The sequence below is a fragment of the Mytilus edulis genome, chromosome 4 (genome assembly GCF_963676685.1).
Source record: "Mytilus edulis chromosome 4, xbMytEdul2.2, whole genome shotgun sequence".
Lineage (NCBI taxonomy): Eukaryota > Metazoa > Mollusca > Bivalvia > Mytilida > Mytilidae > Mytilus > Mytilus edulis.
This window is the reverse complement of record NC_092347.1, coordinates 85,324,433-85,350,048: the sequence shown is the minus strand read 5'-3', so window position 1 is coordinate 85,350,048 and position 25,616 is coordinate 85,324,433. Positions and strand designations below refer to the sequence as shown.

The following is a 25,616-nucleotide window of genomic DNA, read 5'->3' as shown; positions in this document are numbered from 1 at the left end:
ATGGAAATAGTAGTTGCACGTAACATATGACACGCATTTATCGTTTGTTCCATAGAATTAAAGCTACTCTCTAAGAGAATACCGACATGTTTAGTAGATTTGACGATTGGTATTTCTGAACCATATAGAAAGAGTCTATCAATAGTGTTGCTTTGGCACTTTCCATATAGTAATACATGACTCTTACTGGGTGAAAACTTGAAGGCCCATCGCTCACTAAACAACTGGCAAATGTTTATTAGGGTTTGCATTCCTTTGTTTGTAGGAGACATCAGAGCTATATCGTCCGCTTGTACAGAACATGCGACTCTTATGTCATAGAGAATTGTACCGTAACTCGTTTTGTTCAATTCAATAAGTAAGTCGTTGATAAAAGCTAAGTAAAGAACGGCTGATAACACACCTCCTTGACGCACTCCTCGTTGTAGTTGAAACCATCTCGACAGTTTATTATTGAATAAGATTGAACTTTTCATGCCACGATACATTTCATCAATCAGAAGCCAAAATTTTCCACAAACACCATATTCTTTTAATTTTAGAAGGAGAGCGTCATGCCACAATGAATCAAATGCCTTCATACTGTCCATCAGAACAACAATGACTTTGCTGTTGCGTTCGATATAGTGTCTTATCATCTCCTGCATAGTAAACGATGCATGTGTACTGCATAACAATTTCTGATAAGCCATTTGTGTCGGATGCGGAAAGTTTTGTTGAAGAGGTTCTAAATGAGGTACGAGTATTTTCTCGAAAATCTTCGATATGCAGCTTGTTAGCGATATACCTCGGAAAGAATTTGGGTCAGTTTTGTCTTTATTCCCACCTTTGAACAGTGGAATTATAACACTTGATTTCCAATCAACGGGTATATAACAGTTTTGAATTATCAAATTGAATAAGGCGCACAAATGTTTTTGTAGTTGTTTTCCACCATACTTCACGTGTTCGTATGAAACCTTATCCAAACCAGTAGATTTATTATTCTTTAACTTTTTACAAACATTATAAACTTCGTCATATTCAAACTCCGTAATATTTTCACTGACTGCTTTAAAGCAGTTTCGAATATCAGCAATTGTTTGTTTCATATGTTGTTCTCTTTCAGGATTGAGCAAAGTTCTATCGGTTTTGAATATAGATTCAAAGTGGTCGGCCCAAGCCTCACATATATCATTATCATCTGTATATGTACGTCCATTCACACGAAGTTCACGGCAAATAACCTTTTGTTTTCTTCGACTTTTGAGAACTGACCATACGTATTTCTGGTCTGAGTCTATAGATTCTTCGAGTTTTTGTGCACAGTCTTTTATATAAGCATTATATGCGAGTTCTAATTCCTTCCTGAAATCTCTTTTAGCGTCCTTGTATGCTCTGAAGAAATAGTTGTTTCTATTGTGTATTTTGCCGTTTGCAATCCAATCAGCACGACGCTTTCTCATATGTGCATGATTAATTTTGACAGTGTTCGTCCAATACGGTTTAAGATGTTTGACGAAGCTCTTATGTGGTAATGTATCATGATCGGCAGTCATTATTGCATCGACAATAGTCTTGTAGTATGACTCAATAGTTGCTGCGGTTGCAGGTGATGATGGTGCACAGACACTCCAAAGATTTTGAGAAACGGCAAAGGAATAGTCCGTGATTAAATTAAGTTCAATCGCCTTCGTCCAAGCAACTTTTTCACTTAACTGTGTTAAAAGTGGATTCTGATTTAAATTGTCTGATCTACGATAACCGTTAAGTTCAATCGTGCATATTATTGGTTTATGGTCCGACACGTTGAATATATCTTCATTAGGAATAAAAACTTCGGATATATAACAAATGTTCTCTCTTTGAGTTATTATGTGATCTATAGCAGTTTTTGGACCACCATCGTAAGACTGAAAGGTATGTATAGGACCAATGGCAAAACTTAGTGTGTGAAGTGAGACACTACTAGTCGCCTCTAATTGAGAATTCAGTAAGTTACTCCTTTTGTCATTCACAAATTTATATCGCGGTCCTTCTATCTTGCAATTGAAATCGCCCAATAAGAAGACAGTTCCAAGGTTTGTATAAGCACGGTAGATATCCATTAGATATTCCAATTCATCCACAAACAAGTGAAACGGCTGTGTCGTAGCAGGTAAGTATACGGAAATTAGGAAAACACTAGGTTGACCCGGAAACTGTATTTCAATACCACATATTCGATTACTTTCAATATCAAGTTCTACTATGAACGGACACAAATAGTTCGACACTAAAAAAGCAACTCCACCACGAAAGTTACAGTTGTACAATTCAGGATGATACTCATCTACACTTTTCCCGTACGCTCGATAATTCGAATCAACTGTGTTCAAAAAATGAAATTGCGATTTCCGCAGCCAATGTTCAGCTATTGCAATAACGTCAATTTTCAATTCGCTCAAAATATTTGTTAAGTAAGGCGCTGCGGACATAATACCGCGACAGTTCCAGCATGCAACTTTCAAATCCATGATTTTGTATGTGGGTCTTGCGTGATATCCTTTTCTGATCTAAACACAGACCAAGGAAGCCAGTCTTTCATGAAAACTCCCGGTGGCCAAAAAGACGGATCACGAATCTTACATTCATCTTGGGCGTCAATATTCACTTGTGCTGAAGCGGTCCTTCTCGTTTGCTTATCAAAATAACGTAGATGAGTTACTCGAATGCCATTTTGTGATAAATACGATCTCATTCCGGTTTCAGTAGACGATTTATTGATCCCACCTATATAAAACCGTTTAACTTTACGAATAGAGTTTTTGACAAAACCACTAAAAATTGACGATTGAGTTGGACGACATGTAGATCGTGGGAAGTGTACTGGAATCGATCGATCGCTTTCATCTTGCGACATTTTTGATTCAACATAAGACGAAGAACAGTTATGTTTTAAACTTTGCTTTGTAATATTAGCAGGCATTTCAATTATCACATCGTTGCTGTCATTTGAGACGTTAACGTTGATCTTGTTGTGTCTTGATTTTTGGTTTACTGAACAAGTAGAATGTATGCCTTCAGGTTCTGTATTGTTTGTGTTGTTTACAGTTCTATGCACATCTGGCGGCGCTAGTTCACTAGAGCAGTAAGAAGAGTTCACTGTAGATATATTATCCATTTGGTCCATTTTTGTTGTCAGGATGTCGGCATAACTCTTGCTAGTCTTGTCGAGGCAATTTACTTCCTTTTCTGCTTTGCTCAACCGTTTGCGAATGTCCGTTATGGACTGAGAAAAAGATGTGCTCTTTTCTTGTGTTGATGCTAATGTATCATTTATTTCCTTGACTTTGTCATTAAGCAGGTCAGTTTTAGCTTTTATACTCTGAACACCTAGAAAACGTGTATCACTGATCTGATTGATTCTCGATGATTCAATTTTGACATCGTTTTGAAGCCCCTTATAGTTCTTTGATAGTATCGCTGTGTCGTTCTTGAGTTTTTCAGATTCATGTTTCAGCTGATCCCAATCCTTCGCAGAAGTACTTATCTTTTTGTCAAGATCAGACGAAGCCTTTTCTAATTTGGAGATAACTGCATTATGTGAGTCACATTGAGAACTCTGTTGCGTAAATCTAATCTTAAACTCGCTAAGCTGATGATTTGAGTTTTCGCACGTGTTTCGCAATGCAGTTATTTGATTTTGAAAGTTTTTGAAACGTTCCTGATTTTTAGAAGTAATATCAAGTAACTCTTTGTTTTCCTTTGTCAGCTTGGATACTGTATTATTAAGGTATTCGATTTCTTGGATATGATCCCCTTTTAAGGAGTTGACCTCTCGTTCTAGCCGAATAACAGTGTCTTTAAGTCCAAGAGAAGTAATAAAAAAATCAGAATGCGATTCATCCTCCGCGACAGATTGTTTTCTTGAATACACGTTCTGAGATTTCACATTCAAAACTAACTTCAAGTCATCGTTATATTCACCCCTCGAAGCCAAGTGTAACAGATAGCAATCGTTTCCGAGTTTACTCTCAATGGGTTCACTAGATGGTTTTCTCGGACCGAGTCTCTTTTTAAGACTAGCGTTCCTGTATGGAAAACATTGTTGGCGCTTGGCAATATTTAGTAACTCATATCGAATCGTTTCAATATCGATATTACGTTCCCTGCATTTGTCTACTAAATTCGACACAAAAGTATCTCTAGGCAGCGAGGCAAGGGTATCATTCATATAATTGATAATGCATGTCTCGTCAGTTTCAATTTGCGTGCTAGTAGTATTTGAATGATACGGTAGATTGTTTATAAATATACATTGAGATGATGGAAAGTCGGTACTCTCGGATAGGAAGCTTTGGTGGACCAAAAGGTTACTAGGTGGTAATTCAGTCAGTGTATGTGTATCCATTATAGTTTCGTCACCCATTTGATTGGATAATCCCTGAGTCTGACTCTGATCATTGTACTTAAAAATTTTATGACTGCAAAGTCTGAACTTGGTATTCATTGGAATACTTCCCAAACAGCATATAACTTCAATATTTCTGTAAATAGTTTATTCCAGTAGAGTGTCTATATATATAGATCTGACTAACAATATTTTATTGATGTCTCAATCACTATAATTTCCAGAATGGTAATGATAACTCAATTCAAATAATTGGTTTCATCAAGGTTATTATGATGGTCCCAAAATAAATGCCTTTTGACCATGGTTGTATATATATATATCCTTTAGTTTTGATATACTATAATCTAAAGTTGTCTTTCTGTAAATTTTGTATTGTTTATTGTAAATTTATGTTATTTAGATTTAAAAAAAAAAAGAAAAAAAAAGCCTTGAGTGATATGCATATTTTGCAGCAAAAAATATGTAAAAGTGCTATTGTTGGTTTTTTCTTTATTCTTTTCAGGTTCTAAGTAAATGAGACCTTACAGGAAAATAAACAAAAGGAAATCATTTGCATCAACAAAATAAACATTTTACAGTTTGATCTAACCTCTTCATATAAAGCAATCACCATATTGCATGGGAAACTTGCAAAGTCCTCCTACAAATTATATCTTTTGTTACCAGACAAAAAACTTTTAAACTAACCAAACCAACTCAAAAGAAACAGACAATCACAAAGCGTCATAAGACATTCCTAAAATATTTAAAATGAATACATTACATATGAATCTTACATTAACTTCCTTTATATCTTTTGTCTGTAGATGAGTAAGTGGTTCTAAAAAGTTCTGTTTTACATTGTCTTCTAAGGAATATTTATAATCAGCTAACTGTTTAAAACTTTCTCCAGCTTCAATTAAACATTCTCCTAAAAACAAAACAAAAATACTGTTAAAACTGTATTCCTAGAAGATATTTTAAATCAGTTAACTTTTAATAACAGGTTAAATGCCTGATCAAGTCAGTTTTTTTTTGACAATTGTTTTACATTGTTCCAATTGGTAGTCTGTCATCTGATTTTGTCAGGTTTTGCCAGCTACTGCCATTTTGAATTTACCTAGGAGTAGTTTGGTACATTTATATTTTTTTTTTTTTTTTAAATACATATTAAACAGAGGTTTTTATATACTCTCTTTGATATTGAATTATTTCTTCATTATTTTTGAATTGTTTTACAATTGTCATTTCAGGGCCTTTTATAACTGTCTATGCAGTATGGGCTTTGCTCATTGTTGAAAGTCATCTTGTGACCTATATTTGTTTTTTTCTGTGTCATTTGGTCTCTTGTGAAGAGCTGTTTCATTGGCAATCATACCACATCTTCTTTTTTATATAAAGACATATATTTTATATAACCAGATGCTCTGCAGGGCACAGCTTTATAAGACTGCAGAGGTTGAACCCTGAACAGTTGGGACAAGTATGGACACATCATTCAAGCTTGATACAGCTTTGAATTTGGATTGTGATTAAATAGTTGACACAGTAATGGTTTCTGACACGGAATGAAATTTTTTTTTTGCTTTTGAGCAATACACTTAGCTGTTGAATATTAATCACCTAAAAAAAAAATATTTGAAGAAAAATTCTTTTTAAATTCTGAAATGTGAAATGAGATAAAATTTACACACTCACCCCACCCCTCCCTCAATCACTCATTTTAAAAATAATCTCAATTCAAATTTCTAATTAAGTTGGCAACAATAACTACTCATTTAAATACATCATAAAGTATTAAAATATAAAATGACTTAGAGTCATGGTTAACATTGATATCAATTAACAGTAACTTCTAAAAAAATTTTTTACAGATACACATCAAGACAATTATCACTTCATTTAACATAATTTTTAAGCAGTGTAAGGGAGGTAATCAAGTAATCAAACATATATGTAACAGTATTCTTTATTTTTTAATTGGAATTGGATTACCTCCCTTACACTGCTTTTAAATTGTCCTTTAAACAGAAAAAACATTGTTTCCCCTCTTTTGCCCCCAATTGCTTAATGATTTTATCCATTACCCCCCTACAACAATCCCTTTATAGTATGGAAACTTGTGGTATAATTTCAGAGAGATTTACACACTTAAACACAAGTTATTGACTGAAAACTACAAAAATGCTTATTTGGGCCCCCTTTTTTTTGGCCACTCCCTTAATGAAACCCCTATTGAGCAAGAACCCCAAAACTCAATTCCAGCCTTTCCTTTGTAGTAAGAAACTTTGTAGTGTAATTTCAGAGAAATCAATACACTTTAACACAAGTTATTGTCTGTAAACTAGAAAAATGCTTTTTTTTTGCCCTTTTTTGCCCCTTATTCCTAAAAGTTCAGGGATATTAACCCCCAACTGACACCAAGCCTTCCCTTCATTATATGGAACCTTGTGGTACAATGTCAGAGAGATCCATACAGCTAAACATAAGTTATTGTCCTGAAACTTCAACAATGCTTGTTTTGGCCCCTTTTTTGCCCTTAATTCCTAGACTGTTTGCCCCATAACCCTTAAAATAAATCCCAACCTTCTAATTCATGGTATGAACATTGTGGTACAATTTCAGAGTAATTGAAATACTTATACACAACTTATTGTCCAGAAACTAGATAAATTTATGTATGTGGGTTCCTAATTCCTGAACCGATAGAACCATAACCCCCAAAATCCATCCCAAGCTTCCTTTTGTGGTTATAAACTAGTGTTAACATTTTATTGATTTCTATTGAATATACTTTAGTTATTATCCAGAAACCATCTGTCTTGGACGAAGCTGACAACGACTCTGTCTATCAAAACTTATCTGTATTTTTCTGTAACTCAATAAAGGCTTGTTCAATACAGTAAGATGCTATCAGTTACTCTTATTTACTTCACATTTTCAAATTTAATCCCCAACAAGTTTAATATTTTACATTAGAGCAATAAATTCTGGACAATGCACAATTATCCCAATATTAAAGATTTACTAGACATTAATAAGTGTATTTCCTTGAACACCTATTGAACTGAATACACAATAATGATCCATTTCAATCAGTTATACCTCTGACACTACAGTAATGTAATGATGACACATGGTTCCTGGTAACAGGAAGAAGTCAGAAGGAATTCTATCACATTGTTTCCAAACAAAATAAACTAACAAGTGTCTAGAAAGTTTACAGATAAAATCAATGCTACTATCAGATTGTATGTACTTAAGCTATAAGAATAAGTAAATACATGTGGGCTTAACATATTTGTCTCTATACATAAAAAAAAAGATCCATTACAGCAAATTAATTATCCAATATGTACAAAGCTATGGGATCATTAGACTAAAACATTCAATGTCAGATTATTTAACATAATTTTTTGGCCATGTATAAATTTCAATGTTAAGAGTCTGTCAGGTACAGGCCACTGATCAGGCCCGTAGCCAGGAATTTCCAAGGGGGGGGGGTTCGTTGGACTCACAAACTCGACTTTAACAGTCACAATTCGAACAGAAAATTGACTTTAACAGTGCTTATTTGTTTTCAAGGGAGGGGGGGGGGTTCGTCCCCCCAAACCCCCCTGGCTACGGGTATGCTCATGTACCTCAAAGTTAAATGATTTTCTGGCCTGGCCTGGTGTTATTGAATGTAGTCAAATATGAGTAAATGTATATCAAAGCTGAAAGTTTAGCCAAGCCAATGAGAGTCACTCAGATTTACCATTTAATGATGCAGTACACTACAGAATATACACTGAAATTGTTTTTCAAAGGTGAGAAGCTATAGCTTCATTGTACATTTACCAATTTTCAAGATTTTAACATGTTTTCTTTATACAGGGCATTTTTTTTAGTACGTTTGTTTTCTGTAAATTTCTGATTTTTTTCTTCACTTATTTCCACAAATCAAGGAAAAATAGTCATAAAGGTAGATGTAAAATACCTAATATAGACTAACAATATCATATACCGTACAATTTTCCAATCAATAAGTATACATTGTATGTATATCTATTACAGGATACAATTGACTACTTGAATGATAAAACTATATTTACTTCACACTACAGATGTTAAATAGACCTTACAACCTCAACTATTTAAAGATTATACATCAATTGTCTGATAACCTGTAGTCTCCAGATAGATAATTTATAAACTTCATGGCACCTTGGTGTCAAGATATTACCAGAATTAGCTGACTTTGCAATAATATAAAGACAATTGTACTCATAAGGGTGTAAGAAAATGCAATTATAAACATTGCATATATATGGTCACATATATGCCGGTCAGTGTTCACATTTGATAAGAATATTAAGAGCCTTCTGCTGTAGATTGTTGTTTATTTTTATAAAACCATTCATACCAATAGAGAATTTAAAAGACATTAAGTACATGCATATATCATGAAACGGGAATGTTGATTATTGAAAGAAGAGTTCCAGCTCAGTACATATACAATTGACAATGATTACACATAATGTATAATATATAAAAAACAGAAAAATCAAGTATGCCATATATATACATTAATGTTTCATGGAATTTTAAGGATTAAATTTCTAAGTACAAAAGTAATAACAATCCTGTTTTTTCATGAGTCTTAAATCAAAGGTGACAATTTTGAGTAATTATCTGAATTTTTTTAAAAGAAACTTATTTACAGATATAAATGTCAACTTTATAAGGCCTTGTTTACTTCTAAAGTTAAAACGAGTATTTAAACTGACATATTATGCTCCATGCATATATGACAGGAAATGAAAGATTCCTTTACAATTATAACTTCACAAAGGATATTAATCATGCTTTTAAAGATGTGATGAGAATAAATATTTCACATGTAAAGAAATCTGAACAACACTTGTCATAAAGGAAGACTTCCTGTGTCCAGTTGCTAAATAAAAAGATCCTCTTAGGAATTTGAGATAGAAAAGTAGATAAAGAATGATCAAGTGTTAGCCGTGCAGCAGCGGAAATAAATATCTCTGGAGATTTGTTTGAAATGAAGACTGTTTACAATATTTGTGATATAAAAGATTACTTAAGGGGTAAAAATGTTCTCCATTACTTATTTTTTTATTGCTAAAATTATTGCAATGCAAAACTCAACATACATTTATAACAACTTCAATAGTTGTAGCATATTTCATATGTTCAATGATCTTTAACGGACGGACGCAAAGAGGTTGCCTAACCCTTGTTTATCATTCATTCTTATGCCAACTCATCCATCACTAAAATTCAATTAAGCATGACATTTTTTTTTATTTCAAATTCAGTGATGTCTTCAAAGTATGTATCTAAATTCATCTTTAGTAATTCAACTATAAAATACTATCAGGACACCCACTTAACAATCAATCTGAAATGAAACATGCATGTTACAAATAACCTTTTCATCCATAACATTAGAATTTATCCTTAAGGCATTGTGGAATTTTGATATAATTTATCAATGAATGACCAAATTTAGGTTAAACTATTACAGATTTAAGGTGTGGGTTCAACATTTTATTCATGAAATAAATAGGCTCCTGAAGACAATGTAGTTATAATTAATGATTGAAGACAATGTAGTTATAATTAATGATTGAAGACAATGTAGTTATATAATTAATGATATTCTTCTAAACATAAATGTCAAAACCAAAAATGATATTAATTGTGTTTACCACTACAAAGATGAAAAGAGTCCATCTTTTTTGAAAGAAAAAATTCCCTATGTTGTTTATAACTAGTTATAATTAGACAAAGGAATACCAAACATTCAAAGTTCACACAATGAATCTCTTTTTACATAACCACCTTGAGACATAAAATATAAGAATAACTGTTTATTTGCATGTCAGTAGGAATACAATAAACCAATTAAAGCAATCATTACTTGTTATGTCTTGTCAAAAGCACTTGTCATTAAATAAATAATAGGTCCCTTAGTAATTAGGATGATTAAATTGTTCACAGATATAAGACTGCTAAAAGCATACATTATCGATTATTGGAGAAGTGTAGTCCCTTTACTGTTCACTCTATATCCTGTCAATACCAATTTACCAATCAGCTTGATGATTCTATATTACTGACATATACGTACAACAGTTACACATTAGTATATATCAGCTTGATAATTCTTAAATTTACTACTGGCATATAGGAATAATAACTAGCATATATATACAGATATACATTTTATGTAAAACAGTTACACATTAGTAAATTACGAGCTTGGTAATTCTTTACTACTGGCATATAGGAATATTAACAGGTAAATGGCCCACCTCTGGGTGCAAATTTTCTCGCTTCATTGAAGATCCATCGGTGACCTTCGGCTGTTGTCTGCTCTTTGGTTGGGTTGTTTTCTCTTTGACGTATTCCCCCTTTCCATTCTGAATTTTAACAGTTAAACAGGATTTCATCCTTTGATACATTATCTATCATACCAGTAATAGAAAGAAAGTGGCTGTATTTATGAAATCATTGCCACTTAACTGAAGACTTATTTGGTACAAATTAAGTCATCTCTGGTGATGACATAATTGGTACGAATCACCTTAGGAGAAGACATATATTTGATACAAATCACCTTTGAGGAAGACATATTTAATACAAATCCCCTATGGCAAAGAAATTTTGGTACAAATCAACTTTGAGGAAGACATTTGATACAAATCCCCTATTGCAAAGACATTTTGGTACAAATCAACTTTGAGGAAGACATTTGATACAAATCCCCTATTGCAAAGACATTTTGGTACAAATCAACTTTGAGGAAGACATTTGATTCCCCTATGACAAAGACATTACTAGTACAAATCACCTTTAAGAAAAGCATATATGACAAAAATCACCTTTGGGAAAGGCATACTTGATACAAATCATCTGTGGAGATTTGGAATACTTGATATAAATATAATGACCTTTGGGGAAGACATATTATTTGGTACAACATGTACAAATAAAAGAAATATATGATATCATATAGTTAAAGAGGACAGATTTGCTAGTTTTCATTTTCCTTTCAAATCATAACTTTATTTCTTTCTTTCTTTGTTTATTAAAAAAAAAATCCTTTTAGACCTGTCTGACATTTTATGACGTAAAATTACAACCATAAAATGAACAACAAAAAGTTACCTAAGATCAAACACCAATTAATATTCAATTTTCTTAATCTCATGCTTAGATTTAAATATATTCCATGTTAAGTATTGTGTTAAATAATACATGGTATGTTACACATCGAAGTGTAGTTAAACCCCTTATTTAGAAGTTCAAAATATAGTACAAAATATTTAAATCGTGACCAAACAAATCCTGATTCACTATTTGCATAAAATATATATCTATAAATAATTCTATTTTATTTTTATTTCCCTGTAAATATGTCTCATATTTTCACAGAATTAACAACATGTATAAAATCTAAAATTTTCCCTTTCCCTATTTAAATGAGAAAATAAAAAGAAACTAAATTATCTAATATTTATTTTTTAAGAAAGTGACTGTTTCACTGATTTTCTCATTTCATGATTCTTCTCATTTTCATTACAGTGGTATTCCTTGATAAGGAGAAGGGAGTACTAAAATCTGTTTAACAAACATACACATCTACAATCAGTGCCATGAACATTGAGATGACAGTTCCTTAGTTTATTTGGTCCAAATTTTAGAATTGAATTAAAACCTATAAATAACAAGAATGTGTCCATAGTACACAGATGCCCCATCCCAAGGCTTCCAAAAAATATTTGAGCCAGCCGGACATTTCATATCTGATCCCGATTTTAATCCCTTAAGACTTAGTCACAAAAGGCAATTATGGTAATCAGATGGCCATTCCAATGATTGACATAACATTAAAAAAAACGATTTTAAACTTTACTTTGATATGATATGAATTTGATGTACGGATGTAACTGTTAAATTGGCAGTTCATCATTCAAAGTGTGCACATCAGCGTGCTCATATCTGCCTTAGACTTTTTATTTGTGCAAAATGACATTGTCAAAAACTTTACTTTCGTTTCACATTGTTCTAACTGGAGAGGTCAACCGGATGTTGACTTGACAATGGTAAAACATGGACCTTAAACGGATACGTAAAATCCGTGTACGTTTACAAAGCACGACTGAGTGAAGAAGGTCTTTCCACGTTATTTCTTCATCAAAATACTTGAAACGAACGTTAGATACATGTTTCAATGATAATTTTAGCATTTTTGAAGAAATGTAGGATGCATAATTAAATTTCCCACCTGTGCACATGCGCACGTGTTCTAGTTCATACGACGTAGTTCTGACGATTTTTCATTTAAAACCTTTTTAAATTTTTCATCAAATCATGTTGATAAACTAATTTCTAATAATTTTAATCTTTTGGACTAAATCAATTAGAAACAAACCGCTGAAAAGTAAGAAAAAAATTGTGAATAAACCGATCAATTTATACGATGTCCGGTACTGAACATAGATCACCTGTCACCTGAACAGGTAGATTTCAGCTGTCCAACTACTAATTAGCCTTGATTAAAATTAGAAAGTATTGAAGTAGGTGTTGTTTTGATAGTAATTAATCATCATGTCACATTTATGACCGGAAATGTGATGATGTTAAAGGCATAAGGTTGGGTAAAAAAGAACGTGAATTATGTAAAAATGACCGAAAAAGCCTTGAAAACTAAAAAGTATATGACCGTTTCATGCTTTGACCAGCCGGTCTTTTACCGGACATTATACAAATGACCGGAATATATGAACGTTTTGAAAGCCCTGCGGCCCATCCACACTATCATTTTCTATGTTCAGTGCATAGTGAAATTAGGATCAAAACTCTAATCTGGCATTAAATTAGAAAGATCATATCATATTATATAGGGAATTTGTGTACTAGGTTTCAAGTTGATTGGACTTCAGCTTCATTAAAAACTACCTCGATCAAAAACTTTAACCTGAAGTGGGACAGATGAAAGGACAGATGGACGGACAGATGGACGGACATACAAACAAACGGACAGACAGACAGATGGACAAATGCACAGACCAGAAAACATAATGCCCATATATGTGGCATAATAAATGGGACATGAAAATTAGTTTGATACATATTTCTTTGAGTAATTATTTTGTTAAATTTCCATACTTAGGGGACAGCATTCACCATGTTCACCTCAGAAACATATCAACTACTGTTATTTGAAAATAAAACTCAATACATTAACAAATGTTTGAAACATATAGCATACAAGTGTATTGTTTATGCTGTTCAACTGGATTTGTTTGCTCTGAATGTATTCATATTGTAGTTTTCTAAGCAGTAACAGAAACTTAGTTGTATTTCTGTTATTTGAGCATGCAACAAACCAAGACTTGAAATGTGCAAAATGATCTATATCTTTTGCTTTTCTATTATTAAGAACATGTTATAATTAAATTAATATTGATTGGTTGATATAAGGTAGATAATGTCACTTTTAGTATCATTGGATTTATCATTGCAGCCATTTTTTCAATTATTAGTCAAAGAAGCCAATGTGCCAAGAGAGAACCACAGAGAAAAGCAGCAATCATAGTCAATTAAGATTGGAGTGGAATGCATCTGCCACATGTGCAACTCACAACTTCAGTGTTGAATGCTAGTGGTACAGTAGATAAACTAATTAGACCACTAAGCCACAGAGGCCCTGACAACAAAAGAGAAGTGTACTATAGAGTAACAATAAATAAGTATTAGTATATATCTTGGTTTCATCCACTCAAACTGCCTTATAAGTAGGTTAATGTCCTGTTTCCTTTACTTGTATCACTAACAGTTATGAATGGGAGTAAAGACCTATCCATATTGCCACTTGTTTTAAAGTTATGTATTTATGTAGTACACTTGATATTTACAATAAAACTCTTAACTTGTATCAGATCTTTGTCTCAGATTATTCCGAAGCTTTTACATCAGTTAGTGGATATACATCTATATTGTTCTCAAGTCCTTTTATTAGAAACATCACACTCTTCAGGGAAAACCTTTAGTTTAGGAATGCATGGGCATCCCTATCTGAGGTGTACAATGTATCTCCCTTAGATTATAGCACTCCCTGGTCATTTGTTTAACCCACTAACCATCTTTTGTTAAAGGTTCACACATTAAGGATAGATGCTACCTTACAAACAATGTATTTCCTGCTTTAGTCTAAATCTATTTTTTGTTTTTGTCACTCATTTTTTTCTGTTTACTTCATGTACCAGTATGTTCACGTCATATCATCTTTTTCAGATTCATCACCAGATACAGACTTTTCCTGCTACTTGTGTGTAAAATACAAACTTGTACAAATCTTCAATAGTCCCTGTTAGATTTATTCACTATTTTCTTCAGGATATTATTAGCTTTGATATGAAAATTGTGGGACAGGACAGTACATATCTAACCTCTTGATATCATTTATTTTTTTGTGACAGAATGTATGCCTCATATTTTCTTTCATTTTTATAAATTCAAATAGGACATTAGCCTGAAGATCTGCCTAAGTTAAAATAATGTACAAAAAAGGACATTCAAAGAAGATTTTTACTGTATTTTCAAGTAAAAGTATATCACTAATTGGGGAGATCCTCTTCAGATAGTACAAAACTTTAAGTAGGTTAAGCAGTCTATCAACTATAGCCTTATATATAAATGTAACAATATCCCTTTTTCAACTTAATTAAAGGGAAATTCCGCGATTTTTTACTTATCATCTAATTATGTTCATCTTAACATAAAAAACACATTTGCAAAGTTTTAAATTTATATTCCTTCTAATAACGGAGAAAATCAAGTATTTGTAACTTTTTTTGTTGAATTCTCGAGTGGGTCGTGACGTATTAGCCCGATTTATTGAATTCTGGGAAAAAATAAAATCTGTTTAACTCTTATAGCTTATCGACAATATACGTAATTAAAAGCGCACAGCTGACGAATGGTCGTAGTTATTAACCACAATATAATAATGAACGAAAATGAATATGCATATACCGTTTTGTATTCATTGAATTAAACTCCTATAAAATTATATGTCTCTGTCTCTAGTAAATGTTTTTGAATAAATTTAATTAATTATTGTTGAGATTTTATTCATAAAATATTTATTGAACATTTTTACTATTTACTTGTCTATTTACCGTTATTGTTTTGATAATCATTTCAATGCAACTAATGTGTGAGCAGAGTGTGTATATTATTTTGTAAAGGTCACTGTATATTTCTCGGCTTGAGGTCAATTCGTTTACCTTATAGCTATTTAGCCGCAGGTGTGAGTTCAAGCGTACACAGGTATAAATGTTGTTATTTGGAAAGGATATACAGAAAGGATTAGAAAGAGTATGATGTCACGATGTTAATACACTAAGATGTAATACACGATGAGAATAAAGATTCAATAATTAAATTGTGTAAATTAATTGAAAATAAAATTCAGATTCGTAAATCCGAAAATGTATAAAAATAAAAGGACACAATTTTTGATTACTTTCTTAGCGGCAATTGGCGTAAAGATTCAAATATGAAGTAAAAAATAGTAGTTTTAATCTTTAATAAAAACTAAATGCAATATTACCCAATTTGATATACCATTGTACATCTGTTTGATATCATTGACTTTACCGGAATTTCTTAAGTATTCAAATCTGGCTGTGTTTAAATGCTAATAAAACTATTGCAATTTTAAAGTTTTTAATTGACAAAAAAATACAACATACATGATTTTTTTTTTAGTTTCTTTTTAACATTTTATTCTTACATAATTAAATTCATTTGACAATCATTTACACGAACTTTTTGTGAAAAAATACCAATTATCTAAGCTAAGGCATTATTTTTTTTTAAGGATTTTTGAGGATTTTTTTTTTAATTCTATGATAATAGTTGTGCAATGTTGAACATGATAGCCGTCATTAATCCAAATAAGTAATACAGTAGTTGTAATAAAAGTTATATTTTAGTCATGCATAACTGATATTGACGAATTTAGAATAGTTCGTCCATACATCGTTGTTCTTGAAACAATCATTATTAGTATACATGTAAGTTTCCTGACGTATAAGAGCCATTGAGGATGAGCTCCAGAGAAAGCAGACTAGTAGCGTTTCGTTCGTTTGTTTGTTGGGAAAGGAGAGGAAACGCAACCGCTTGTACAGATAAACAACAGAATTACCATACAAGCATTTATAATCAACACAGTTCCCATCGTTAGACGGGGAATATGAAGGCTTTCAAGAATGAACAAGTGACATGTCTAACTCGAACAGTTAGAAAACGGACTATCGACATCGACCGCTTGTTCTTGATATTTGAAATTGTATGCATATATACGTATACGTTTATGATAGTGATGAGTTCTTGTGTCTGACAAAAACTAAATTCCTTCATGGTTATATCTTGCCATACGTTTATATTGGTTTGTAAGGTGATTACTCAAAATCGTTATTTGAAAATCCTGTTTGTGAGATGTATATTCATTTCAATACAGAAATTTCGTCTATATATTTCACAAGTGTATAACACGGAGAAGCTCTGAAGGTCCATTACTCCCATTTTGTTTGGGTGTGAACCATCGATGTTGACAGCAATATCAAAGAATAAGATGATGATGGTAGAAAGAACTATGGGCGTCATGTGGCAAATATTACATGCATATCGGACAATGAGTTGTCAATCTGTATGAAAAGATTTCCAATACAACCATATTATTGAGAAGGAATGTTTACATGCTATACTCTCGTACTAGTATTACAGGGTTCTTGTGGCGTTTACCTTAGACACACATCTATTTAACGATGTTTAAAAAAAAGACAGAACCAATTTAATGTCATATTTCCCTATTTTTTTTAAATATAACTAAAAGTCTTTCATCTGACAAGAATACCCCTATTTAGCGGACAAGTAATTTATTCTTTTTTCTGTTATTGAATACCAAGAAAGAAAAAAAATCCCGAAATTAATTTGAAACTTTGATACTTAAAAGTTTCCCAGCAAAATATTCACATCCCTTCGGGATAATTAATGTTCGTCCAGTGGCATATATAACAATTGTGATGACGAATTCCTTCCTTTGTTCGAGAACAATCTTATTGAAATATAAATCTGTGATTTTACTATGTCCACAACTTAAATGAACCAAAGCAAAAGTTATACATCGACCTGTATTTAAATCAAATTGGTTCTCTTCTTCTTCTGGTATACAATAGTCTATCGACATTCGATGATTACATACTGTTGGCATACATGGACTAGTCTATTTACAACACTTTTACCCCTATTTATTCAAAATATATGTTTTTTTCTTATGTTCAATGTATACATGTATATATGTTAAATTGCGCTCTAGTTCCGTAACTTTCTATCCAGTCGTATAAACGAATCGTCGGCAAGTGCGTACATTTTTTTAAATCAATATTTCTGGTATGTTCCAATCTGTCCTTCACTTTTGACAATGAGTATATATTACATTTTCCCAAATTCACCTTTGGAAAAAATATTTAAATAGATTTTAATTTCATCAAATCTTATTTTTTGGGTATTATTTATATTTTTATGAATAATATTCTTTACACCAGAAATGTTATTTATAAACAAGCGTATGAGTTTGGTAATGACAAGTAAGACAGAGTTGTATATTATACATCTGATAGTTCAAAATGGAAAGTTAAATGTTATTAGCCGTGTATACACTGATCAATACCTGCAGAAGTGAAACGATGCGTGAACTTGCAAGCCCGACAGGAAATCGCTTGAATACCTGGACGTGTCACCTCACACCCCTCACAATACCTTTGGAAGTAACACCATTAGCCATGCTGGTGATCAGAAGAGGGAAGATCAAAATTTATTTGAAAACAGTTTATTACTTTAAAGAATTATGAACAAATTAGATTTTCGAAAACAATTCTCACGGAACACTTATTTATGATTTCAACTTTGACTTTTCACCTAATTCCAATATCAAGTTTAAAAACAACAGACCATGGTTAGTTAGTCGGATAAAACAACCGTACGATTGACAAGATATCGACACGCAATTACGACTACATCGGTTACTGTAGTTTTGTTTCTTTTTGGTTTATAGACATATCGTTCCATTAATCGGGAAAGAAGGACAAAATGGCGGAACGCAGAGAATTAATACTCTAAATTTAAAATCGATGGTGATCGCTTATCTAGCGGAATAAAACTTTAATATCTATGAATTTGAGCATTTTTATACAGAATGAACATAATATCAATTTTTGATTTTTTTGCGAAGTTTCCCTTTAAGTATGTTTGAAATATAAGTTGAAAAAGTGATACATTTACATGTATATCTTACAATATTATAGGAAATTGCTACACTTTTAATTGGTCTTGTGATCTGACAAGTTAATATCTCTTCCGTATTCTGTTGAAAATGTTCTCATGATTATTACTGAGATCACATATATGTGAAATGTCAAAACAAGTCATTATAAAAATGTCATTATGTTTTTAAAACAAGTATTAAGGAAATAATCTGTTTTCAATGGTCATATTTATCCATAATCTTCCTTTAATCATACAATTTATATATATATACTCAATATTTCACAAATTCATATTGATTCTGTTCTACACCATATGTGACTATTTGACATTGCCATAACTTTAAATCAATATTATTTACATGTAATCTATTAATTCCACTATTTGTTTGATTCTTACATAATATTACAAGGGTTTTAATTTACATGTAAATTGGTAAAAAATCAACACTAGCTATTACATCATAAGTAGCTTATTACCCTGTTTATCAGACCATTTAATTGAGTGATAATAAAATCAAATGTTTTATTTCCTTATACAAACACATGTTCATGTACCAATCATATATTTGTTTGCCTCTTAATTATTCATCCTTCAACCATCATTAATCAATCATTTTCAAAATATATTTATTTGTAAATATTTCAAAGTTAAAAGTATATATTAAACCAATAATCATGATGATTTCAATTTGTAAATCCTTATATAAATAAATATTCATGAAGAATGTATTTATTCAAAAATATTTCCTCATTTAAAGATCAATTGAATGGTTAAAAGTATTGCGTTTAAAATTGGTATAATTATTGAAGGTATATATACAAAAAAATGACAAAAAATATATCGCACATACAACATGTACAATCCCTTTCTTAAAGTTTCTTTTAAATTTTTATTAAACAAATTTCTCATTTTTATATATGGTATATGTTGTGTATGCCATTTTCATATTTACACATTTAAGCAGAAACAGTTTCATTTCCAGTTATAAGGAGAAGTTGTCCGTTAAATCTGTCATAGTGATATGCATGACCCCAAACTAAAAAGGCCAAAAAAAAAAAAGGATGTGTGTTATCTGCTAGCTCATCCATACTATTTCTAACCAAACACAGTCGGAAACCCAGTTGAAATAGAACAAAAGAATTGAAGCTCTTTGTTTGAGAAGGCGATAAATGTTTACTGTAATGTTTACTATGGTGACAAAAATTTTCTTCTCAATTACGAAGTGTTTTTTTCAAAAACACCATTTGCATAAGTTTTCAATTTATCTAGTACATAGTTAAGCAGAACAATTAGATATCAAGTCGACGACATGGGTATCTTTCAAGATGGATGCAGAAAATGCATTACCTCTGATTTAAAAAAAAAATTACCACGGACGGAAAACATATAAATCTATTAGTTCGGTAATTTTCGTGTCTGCCCTTCCATTATGTGACTCAAGAAAAATCCCCAAAAATGGGTAAAAATTAAGTTCACCTTTTTATGTTAGGGCGTGTTAGAGTTGAATATTTAGTCTTGATATCGTACAAAGCAAGAATATTTCATACATCGTCTCGCTTCAGATTCTATCATTTTTATATATCAAAGCTTCAGCTTGACTTTATAACATAAAAAAATCACAGTACTAAAAGATGAAATATATACGGATCAAGTGAAATACCTATCTAATGAATCACAAAAACAGAGTAGCTATTTTTTTACTGAAAGTTCTTGACGACAGCTGCAGTCTTTCAAGTTGGATGATGAAAATGCATATCTTCCAAAAATTATTATTTTTTGTATGTGATAATTAGGGTTTATAGTCTTCAACCACTAAAAAATCTAATCTGTACAAAAATTAAATGTACCCTAATTTGTTTATACCATCTTCCATTAATTACCACTAAATTCACAATATCTGAACACTGGATTATGATCATTCAAGTTAAGAAAAATTTTGCCTTACACTTTGCATATAAAAATGTTGAAATTGAAAATATTTAAAACCTTAAAGTAAAGATCTACTTATTGCAATGGAAAAACAATCAAAAAACCAAAGGGTTAAAATTTCTGAATTAATACAGCAAAAATCATTGATTAAATAAAGAGTATCTGGAACAATTTTGTATCAATTTAAAAAAAAAACATTAAAAAACTAAAAACTACAATTGTTTGTCTCAGACCGAAATCACAGCCCAATCTAAAGAAGTTAAAAGAGAACTTACCAAAATTTGAATCTTCTCCTAAGTCTTTCCCATGCTTACACATGTGTTCACCCAGTGTACCCTCTGGTTGTGGGTAGGCGCCTGTTTTTGCTTGACCCCTCATTTTTGATATTGTGTTAACTGTTCGTAATTTTGCTCTGGAGGCTGAAATAATACAGAAAACAAATACTATTATAGGATAGTATAACAACAATACATAAAGTAAAAGCATGTGAAGTCTTTCTTTTTTGTGATGTTACACTTTTGTTGCAGATAAGGGTGAAGGTTTGGTACGATTGAAACGTTCAAACCTTCTACAGTTGTTTGCACCTGTCCCAAGTCAGGAATCTGATGTTCAAAATTTGTCGTTTGTTGATGTGGTTCATGAGTGTTTCTCGTTTTTTTTAAAGGATAAGACTGTTGGTTTTACTGTTTGAATGGTTTACACTAGAAATTTTTTGGGGCTCTTCATAGCTTGCTGTTTGGTGTGAGACAAGTCTCTGTGTTGAAGACTATACCTTGGTTTACTTTAATTAATTGTGACTTTGATGTAGAGTTGTCTCATTGGCACTCATACCACATCTTCTTATATCTTTCAGGAAAGGTAGCTATATTGTTCAATATCAAAGGATACAGAGACTTCCTTATCTAAAATGATTGTTAAGACCTTTTTGATTCATTATATCTATTTTCCAATTAAAACAGCAGCAGTATCTGATCATTTATGCATAACCCTACTGACTGCCAGAGGAAAAACATATCCTGGTGATCTGCTTATCCTTCCGGAGCACCTGAGATCACCCCTAGTTTTTGGTGGGGTTCGTGTTGTTTTATTCTTTAGTTTTCTATGTTGTGTCATGTGTACTATTGTTTTTCTGTTTGTCTTTTTCATTTTTAGCCATGGCGTTGTCAGTTTGTTTTAGATTTATGAGTTTGACTGTCCCTTTGGTATCTTTCGTCCCTCTTTTACATGTAATTACATTAATTTGCAACGTATTAATGTAAAATTAAATGTTTTCATATAAAATCTCCAATAATTTTACACTTGATACAGACATGATGGCCATGGGCCCATATCATATTCTGATAAAACACCAATCTGATACCTCTACAGTTTTGTATATGTTATACTTTAAATCAAAAGGAGTAGGTTCAGTAAGACCCCTTTTTGCCCCCAAAATATAGCAGTTTTACAAAATTGTTGAAATGTAAACTTTAAGTTATCTATTGGAAAGGAGAATGCTTCTGCTACATAAGTATGGGCTGTTTTTGACAATACAATGCACATATATTGGGTAATAGCATCATTAAATCATGCTAAATTACTGAAATCTTTACAATTTCAGCATTTTAGTTAAAATTTAAGAGTTTCAGTCTTAAATGAAAGTGGCGGTATTTGTATTCATTCCTAATATTGAAATGTAAGTTGTAGTTAATAATAATACACAACATATATAAAGGTTAAGGATGAACACAGATGCCGTCACTTTCATTTTTGACAAAAACCATCTGAAAAGTGACGTTTTTTGGCATATTTGTTAGATTTTTCATATTTAAGCTTGAATCGGAGCGTTTTTATGACTAAATCAGTCAAAATCTTTCACATTAATTAATTGAATCAACTGATATAGACAAATAAGTGTTTAAAAAGTGTCCAAAATCTTTTGTCAGATGACCTGAAATTTGAGGCCTAAATCGGCCCTTACTGGACTACGCCTTTATAACTTACATACCGGTATACACCTCCATCATTTATCAACCAAATCATAGTTACATTATTACCTTTATGATATGATAACATTCATTTCCAATTTTGTTCAATCAAAAATTCCCATGCAGTAACCTGATGACAATGCTTTAGACATTGTTTGATATATTAAAATATTCAATATGAATTCACTTTACCTGGGTTAGGCTGCAAAAATTCTTCTGTTTTTCCTATCAAGTCATCCACACATTTTCCCATGACATCAGTTTTCTTAAGAAAATAAAATATTCATCAAAAGCTATTTTTTTACTTTTTTGTTGTAAAAAGTTTTTTTTAATGCAAAATATGTGTTTAAGACTGCTGTCAGATGATGATGTATAGCTGTTTACTCCAAGATACAATCTTAATGCATATTTAGGGTAAGAACATGAGAATGATATGATATGAATGATATTGCTTTGTTCTTGAAGGACACACACAGTTTGGTTTTATAACACTCTAGTTCACAAGGTAAGGCAGGAAGACGTGTCACCTCTACCAAGACACATTTATCTGTCTTTAAGCTGACCTGTCTTTTTAATTAAGTGTGATAACAGCGAAGCAGCAAATTTTAAAGTATTCAGTTTGAAGTGACCAACCGGAAAGGATCTTACCCAAGACATCCCATACTACTGACAAACATGCTACCACGTTGCGTTTAAGGACAGTCATTACAATCTTTGATGAACAAGTGAGTTTGTACCTATCATACCTGCCAACTGTCACTATTTGCGGGGGATTTCCCCCATGAAGGCTCCCAAATTGAAATTTTGAAAGAGCAATTTTGTCCACAATTTTAAACAGTTAATTTTACAATGACTCTAGTCTTGTAAAAGCATGACGAAGCCAAAAAACAACATTAAAATGTATTTGAAAGCCCCCTTGAAGGTATTTTAGGACTATGGCAGCCATCTTGCACGCAAAACCACCATGTGCATTTTGAAAAAGTTGGTAGGTATGTACCTATACAAACTGCAGTGCTTATTATAATTTATTATATAATTTGAGTTTAAAAACAATAAATATGCATGCACCAAATAGATCTAAAAATGTAAACATACTGTGATACAGCGATGATTTTCTATGTAAAATGATTGTTGATACTTTTATTTAGGTGTTAAATCCTGTAGTAACCACAATTGCACATAAATTTACAAATTACTCACTCTTTCCATTTCAATAAAGTCATCATCTAGCTCTGTACCTTTAGCACCACCTATCTTTTCACTCATATACTGCAAAGAAAGCATAAAAAGCTCCAATATAACAATATAAATGACTGAAAAAAGATATTAAGGATAACCTGTACCAGGTCTATGACACAGCCAAATATAGTATGTTTGAAAACAAATATTAAAATAAGAATTTTGTTATGAATCATGTTGGATTATTTCCAATCATACCCTGTAATGTGGTACTTGAAAAAAGTATGTACTGTTTTTTAGAAAATATATTTTAATGCTTGATAGCCCAAGATATTCTTTAGTAAAAGAAATGCTTTATTAGTCATCGGCTGCTTAGCCTTGTTTTGTCCTAAAGTAAAGACATGATGCATTAACTTTTGAAGCTGTTCTTCTTCATCTATACTGTGCCGGGCTCCTCTTGAGCATTATCTCAAAATCAACACTATTCTGGCAGACACTTAAGCAATCACTTATCAGTACATATATACATATTCAATGTAATGACACTTTATAGATATAGGAAGATGTGGTGTGAGTGCCAATGAGACAACTCTCCATACAAATAACAATTTAAAAAGTAAACCATTATAGGTTAAAGTACGGCCTTCAACACGGAGCCTTGGCTCACACCGAACAACAAGCTATAAAGGGCCCCAAAATTACTAGTGTAAAACCATTCAAACGGGAAAACCAACAGTCTAATCTATATAAACAAAACGAGAAACGAGAAACACGTATATATTACATAAACAAACGACAACTACTGTACATCAGATTCCTGACTTAGGACAGGTGCAAAGCCATTTAATATGACTTTCATGTTTATTTCAAACTCATATAATAGGAAGAAACGCAATATCAATTTCATTTTTAATAATTCCTTGATATGAAAAAATATTACCTGATGATAGCGTTTCTTTGTTTACATTGCATATGATGTCATAACTTAAGTAACATCACAACTAAAATCCCTAACAATAGAACCAAAATCAAAACGTTACGGTATTTCTGTTTCTTTTCTTTTGACAAATATTTATGTTTCAAAAAAATAATTCATACAGACCTCGTCCCCATTTACAGGTAATGCCTGCCTCATATTATCATGATTATATAAAACAAAATTTGAAACTTTATTACACAGCAAATAATCAGCTGTAATTAATTGACTTTTCTATTAATTTATTGTTTAGATGATATGTAAATACAAAATGTGCTTGTCACTAAATTTTTCTTCATGTCAACACATAAAAACATAATCCAAAAAGATTTTATCTTTCAAAAATCTCAAAAAGCATTTAACTTTTAAACTGATTTTACAGTAGTTTTATTTGTTGACGTTACAACTTTTCCACCTGCACAGATTTTCTATACTCAGAGTATTACAAGCCATTTTTGTCCATTTGTTATAATGAACCTGAATGACTGATGTATTTCGAAATATATACTATCTTAAATTATAAGTATAATCGTTTTGGTGGAAAATATTCTTTAAATATTGACATTTGTTATCCTGTAAGTCGTCGGTAAGACTTTGTTTATAAACTTCTAGATATACCTGATTTGCTTTGTTGAACTGTTTTTTTAATCCTGCGAACGACATCTTTGGTAATGTTTTGTTTCACTTAAAAATAACAAATCTAAAATTAGTTATGTTTACTCCCATCCGGAAGTCTTGACGTTAGATGCTTGAACTTCGCAGTGAATATCCACATAACTAATTTTACATTAATTTTTCCTTGTCTTTAACAATATTTTATAAAGTTTGAAGTCAGCTCATGTTGTTTGATAATGAACTGTGA

The 25,616-nt window shown here is 31.7% G+C and overlaps 1 protein-coding gene across 3 annotated transcripts in view; it reads right to left on the bottom strand.

The window, feature by feature from the left end:
• LOC139520835 (endophilin-A3-like) overlaps positions 1-25,525 on the bottom strand; it is a 41,355-nt gene extending 15,830 nt beyond the window's left edge. For all 3 annotated transcript variants that reach the window (XR_011663962.1, XM_071313815.1, XM_071313816.1), the window contains exons 1-5: positions 25,373-25,525; positions 23,800-23,868; positions 22,792-22,864; positions 20,908-21,051; positions 5,152-5,285 (exon numbers count right to left, since the gene is read on the bottom strand). Coding sequence is in view for 2 of the 3 variants with exons in the window: in XM_071313815.1 (XP_071169916.1) it covers positions 5,152-5,285; positions 20,908-21,051; positions 22,792-22,864; positions 23,800-23,868; positions 25,373-25,417 (465 nt within the window). In the remaining variant the exon portion in view is untranslated. The remainder of the gene's footprint in view (positions 1-5,151; positions 5,286-20,907; positions 21,052-22,791; positions 22,865-23,799; positions 23,869-25,372) is intronic.
• Positions 25,526-25,616: the final 91 nt, after the last annotated feature.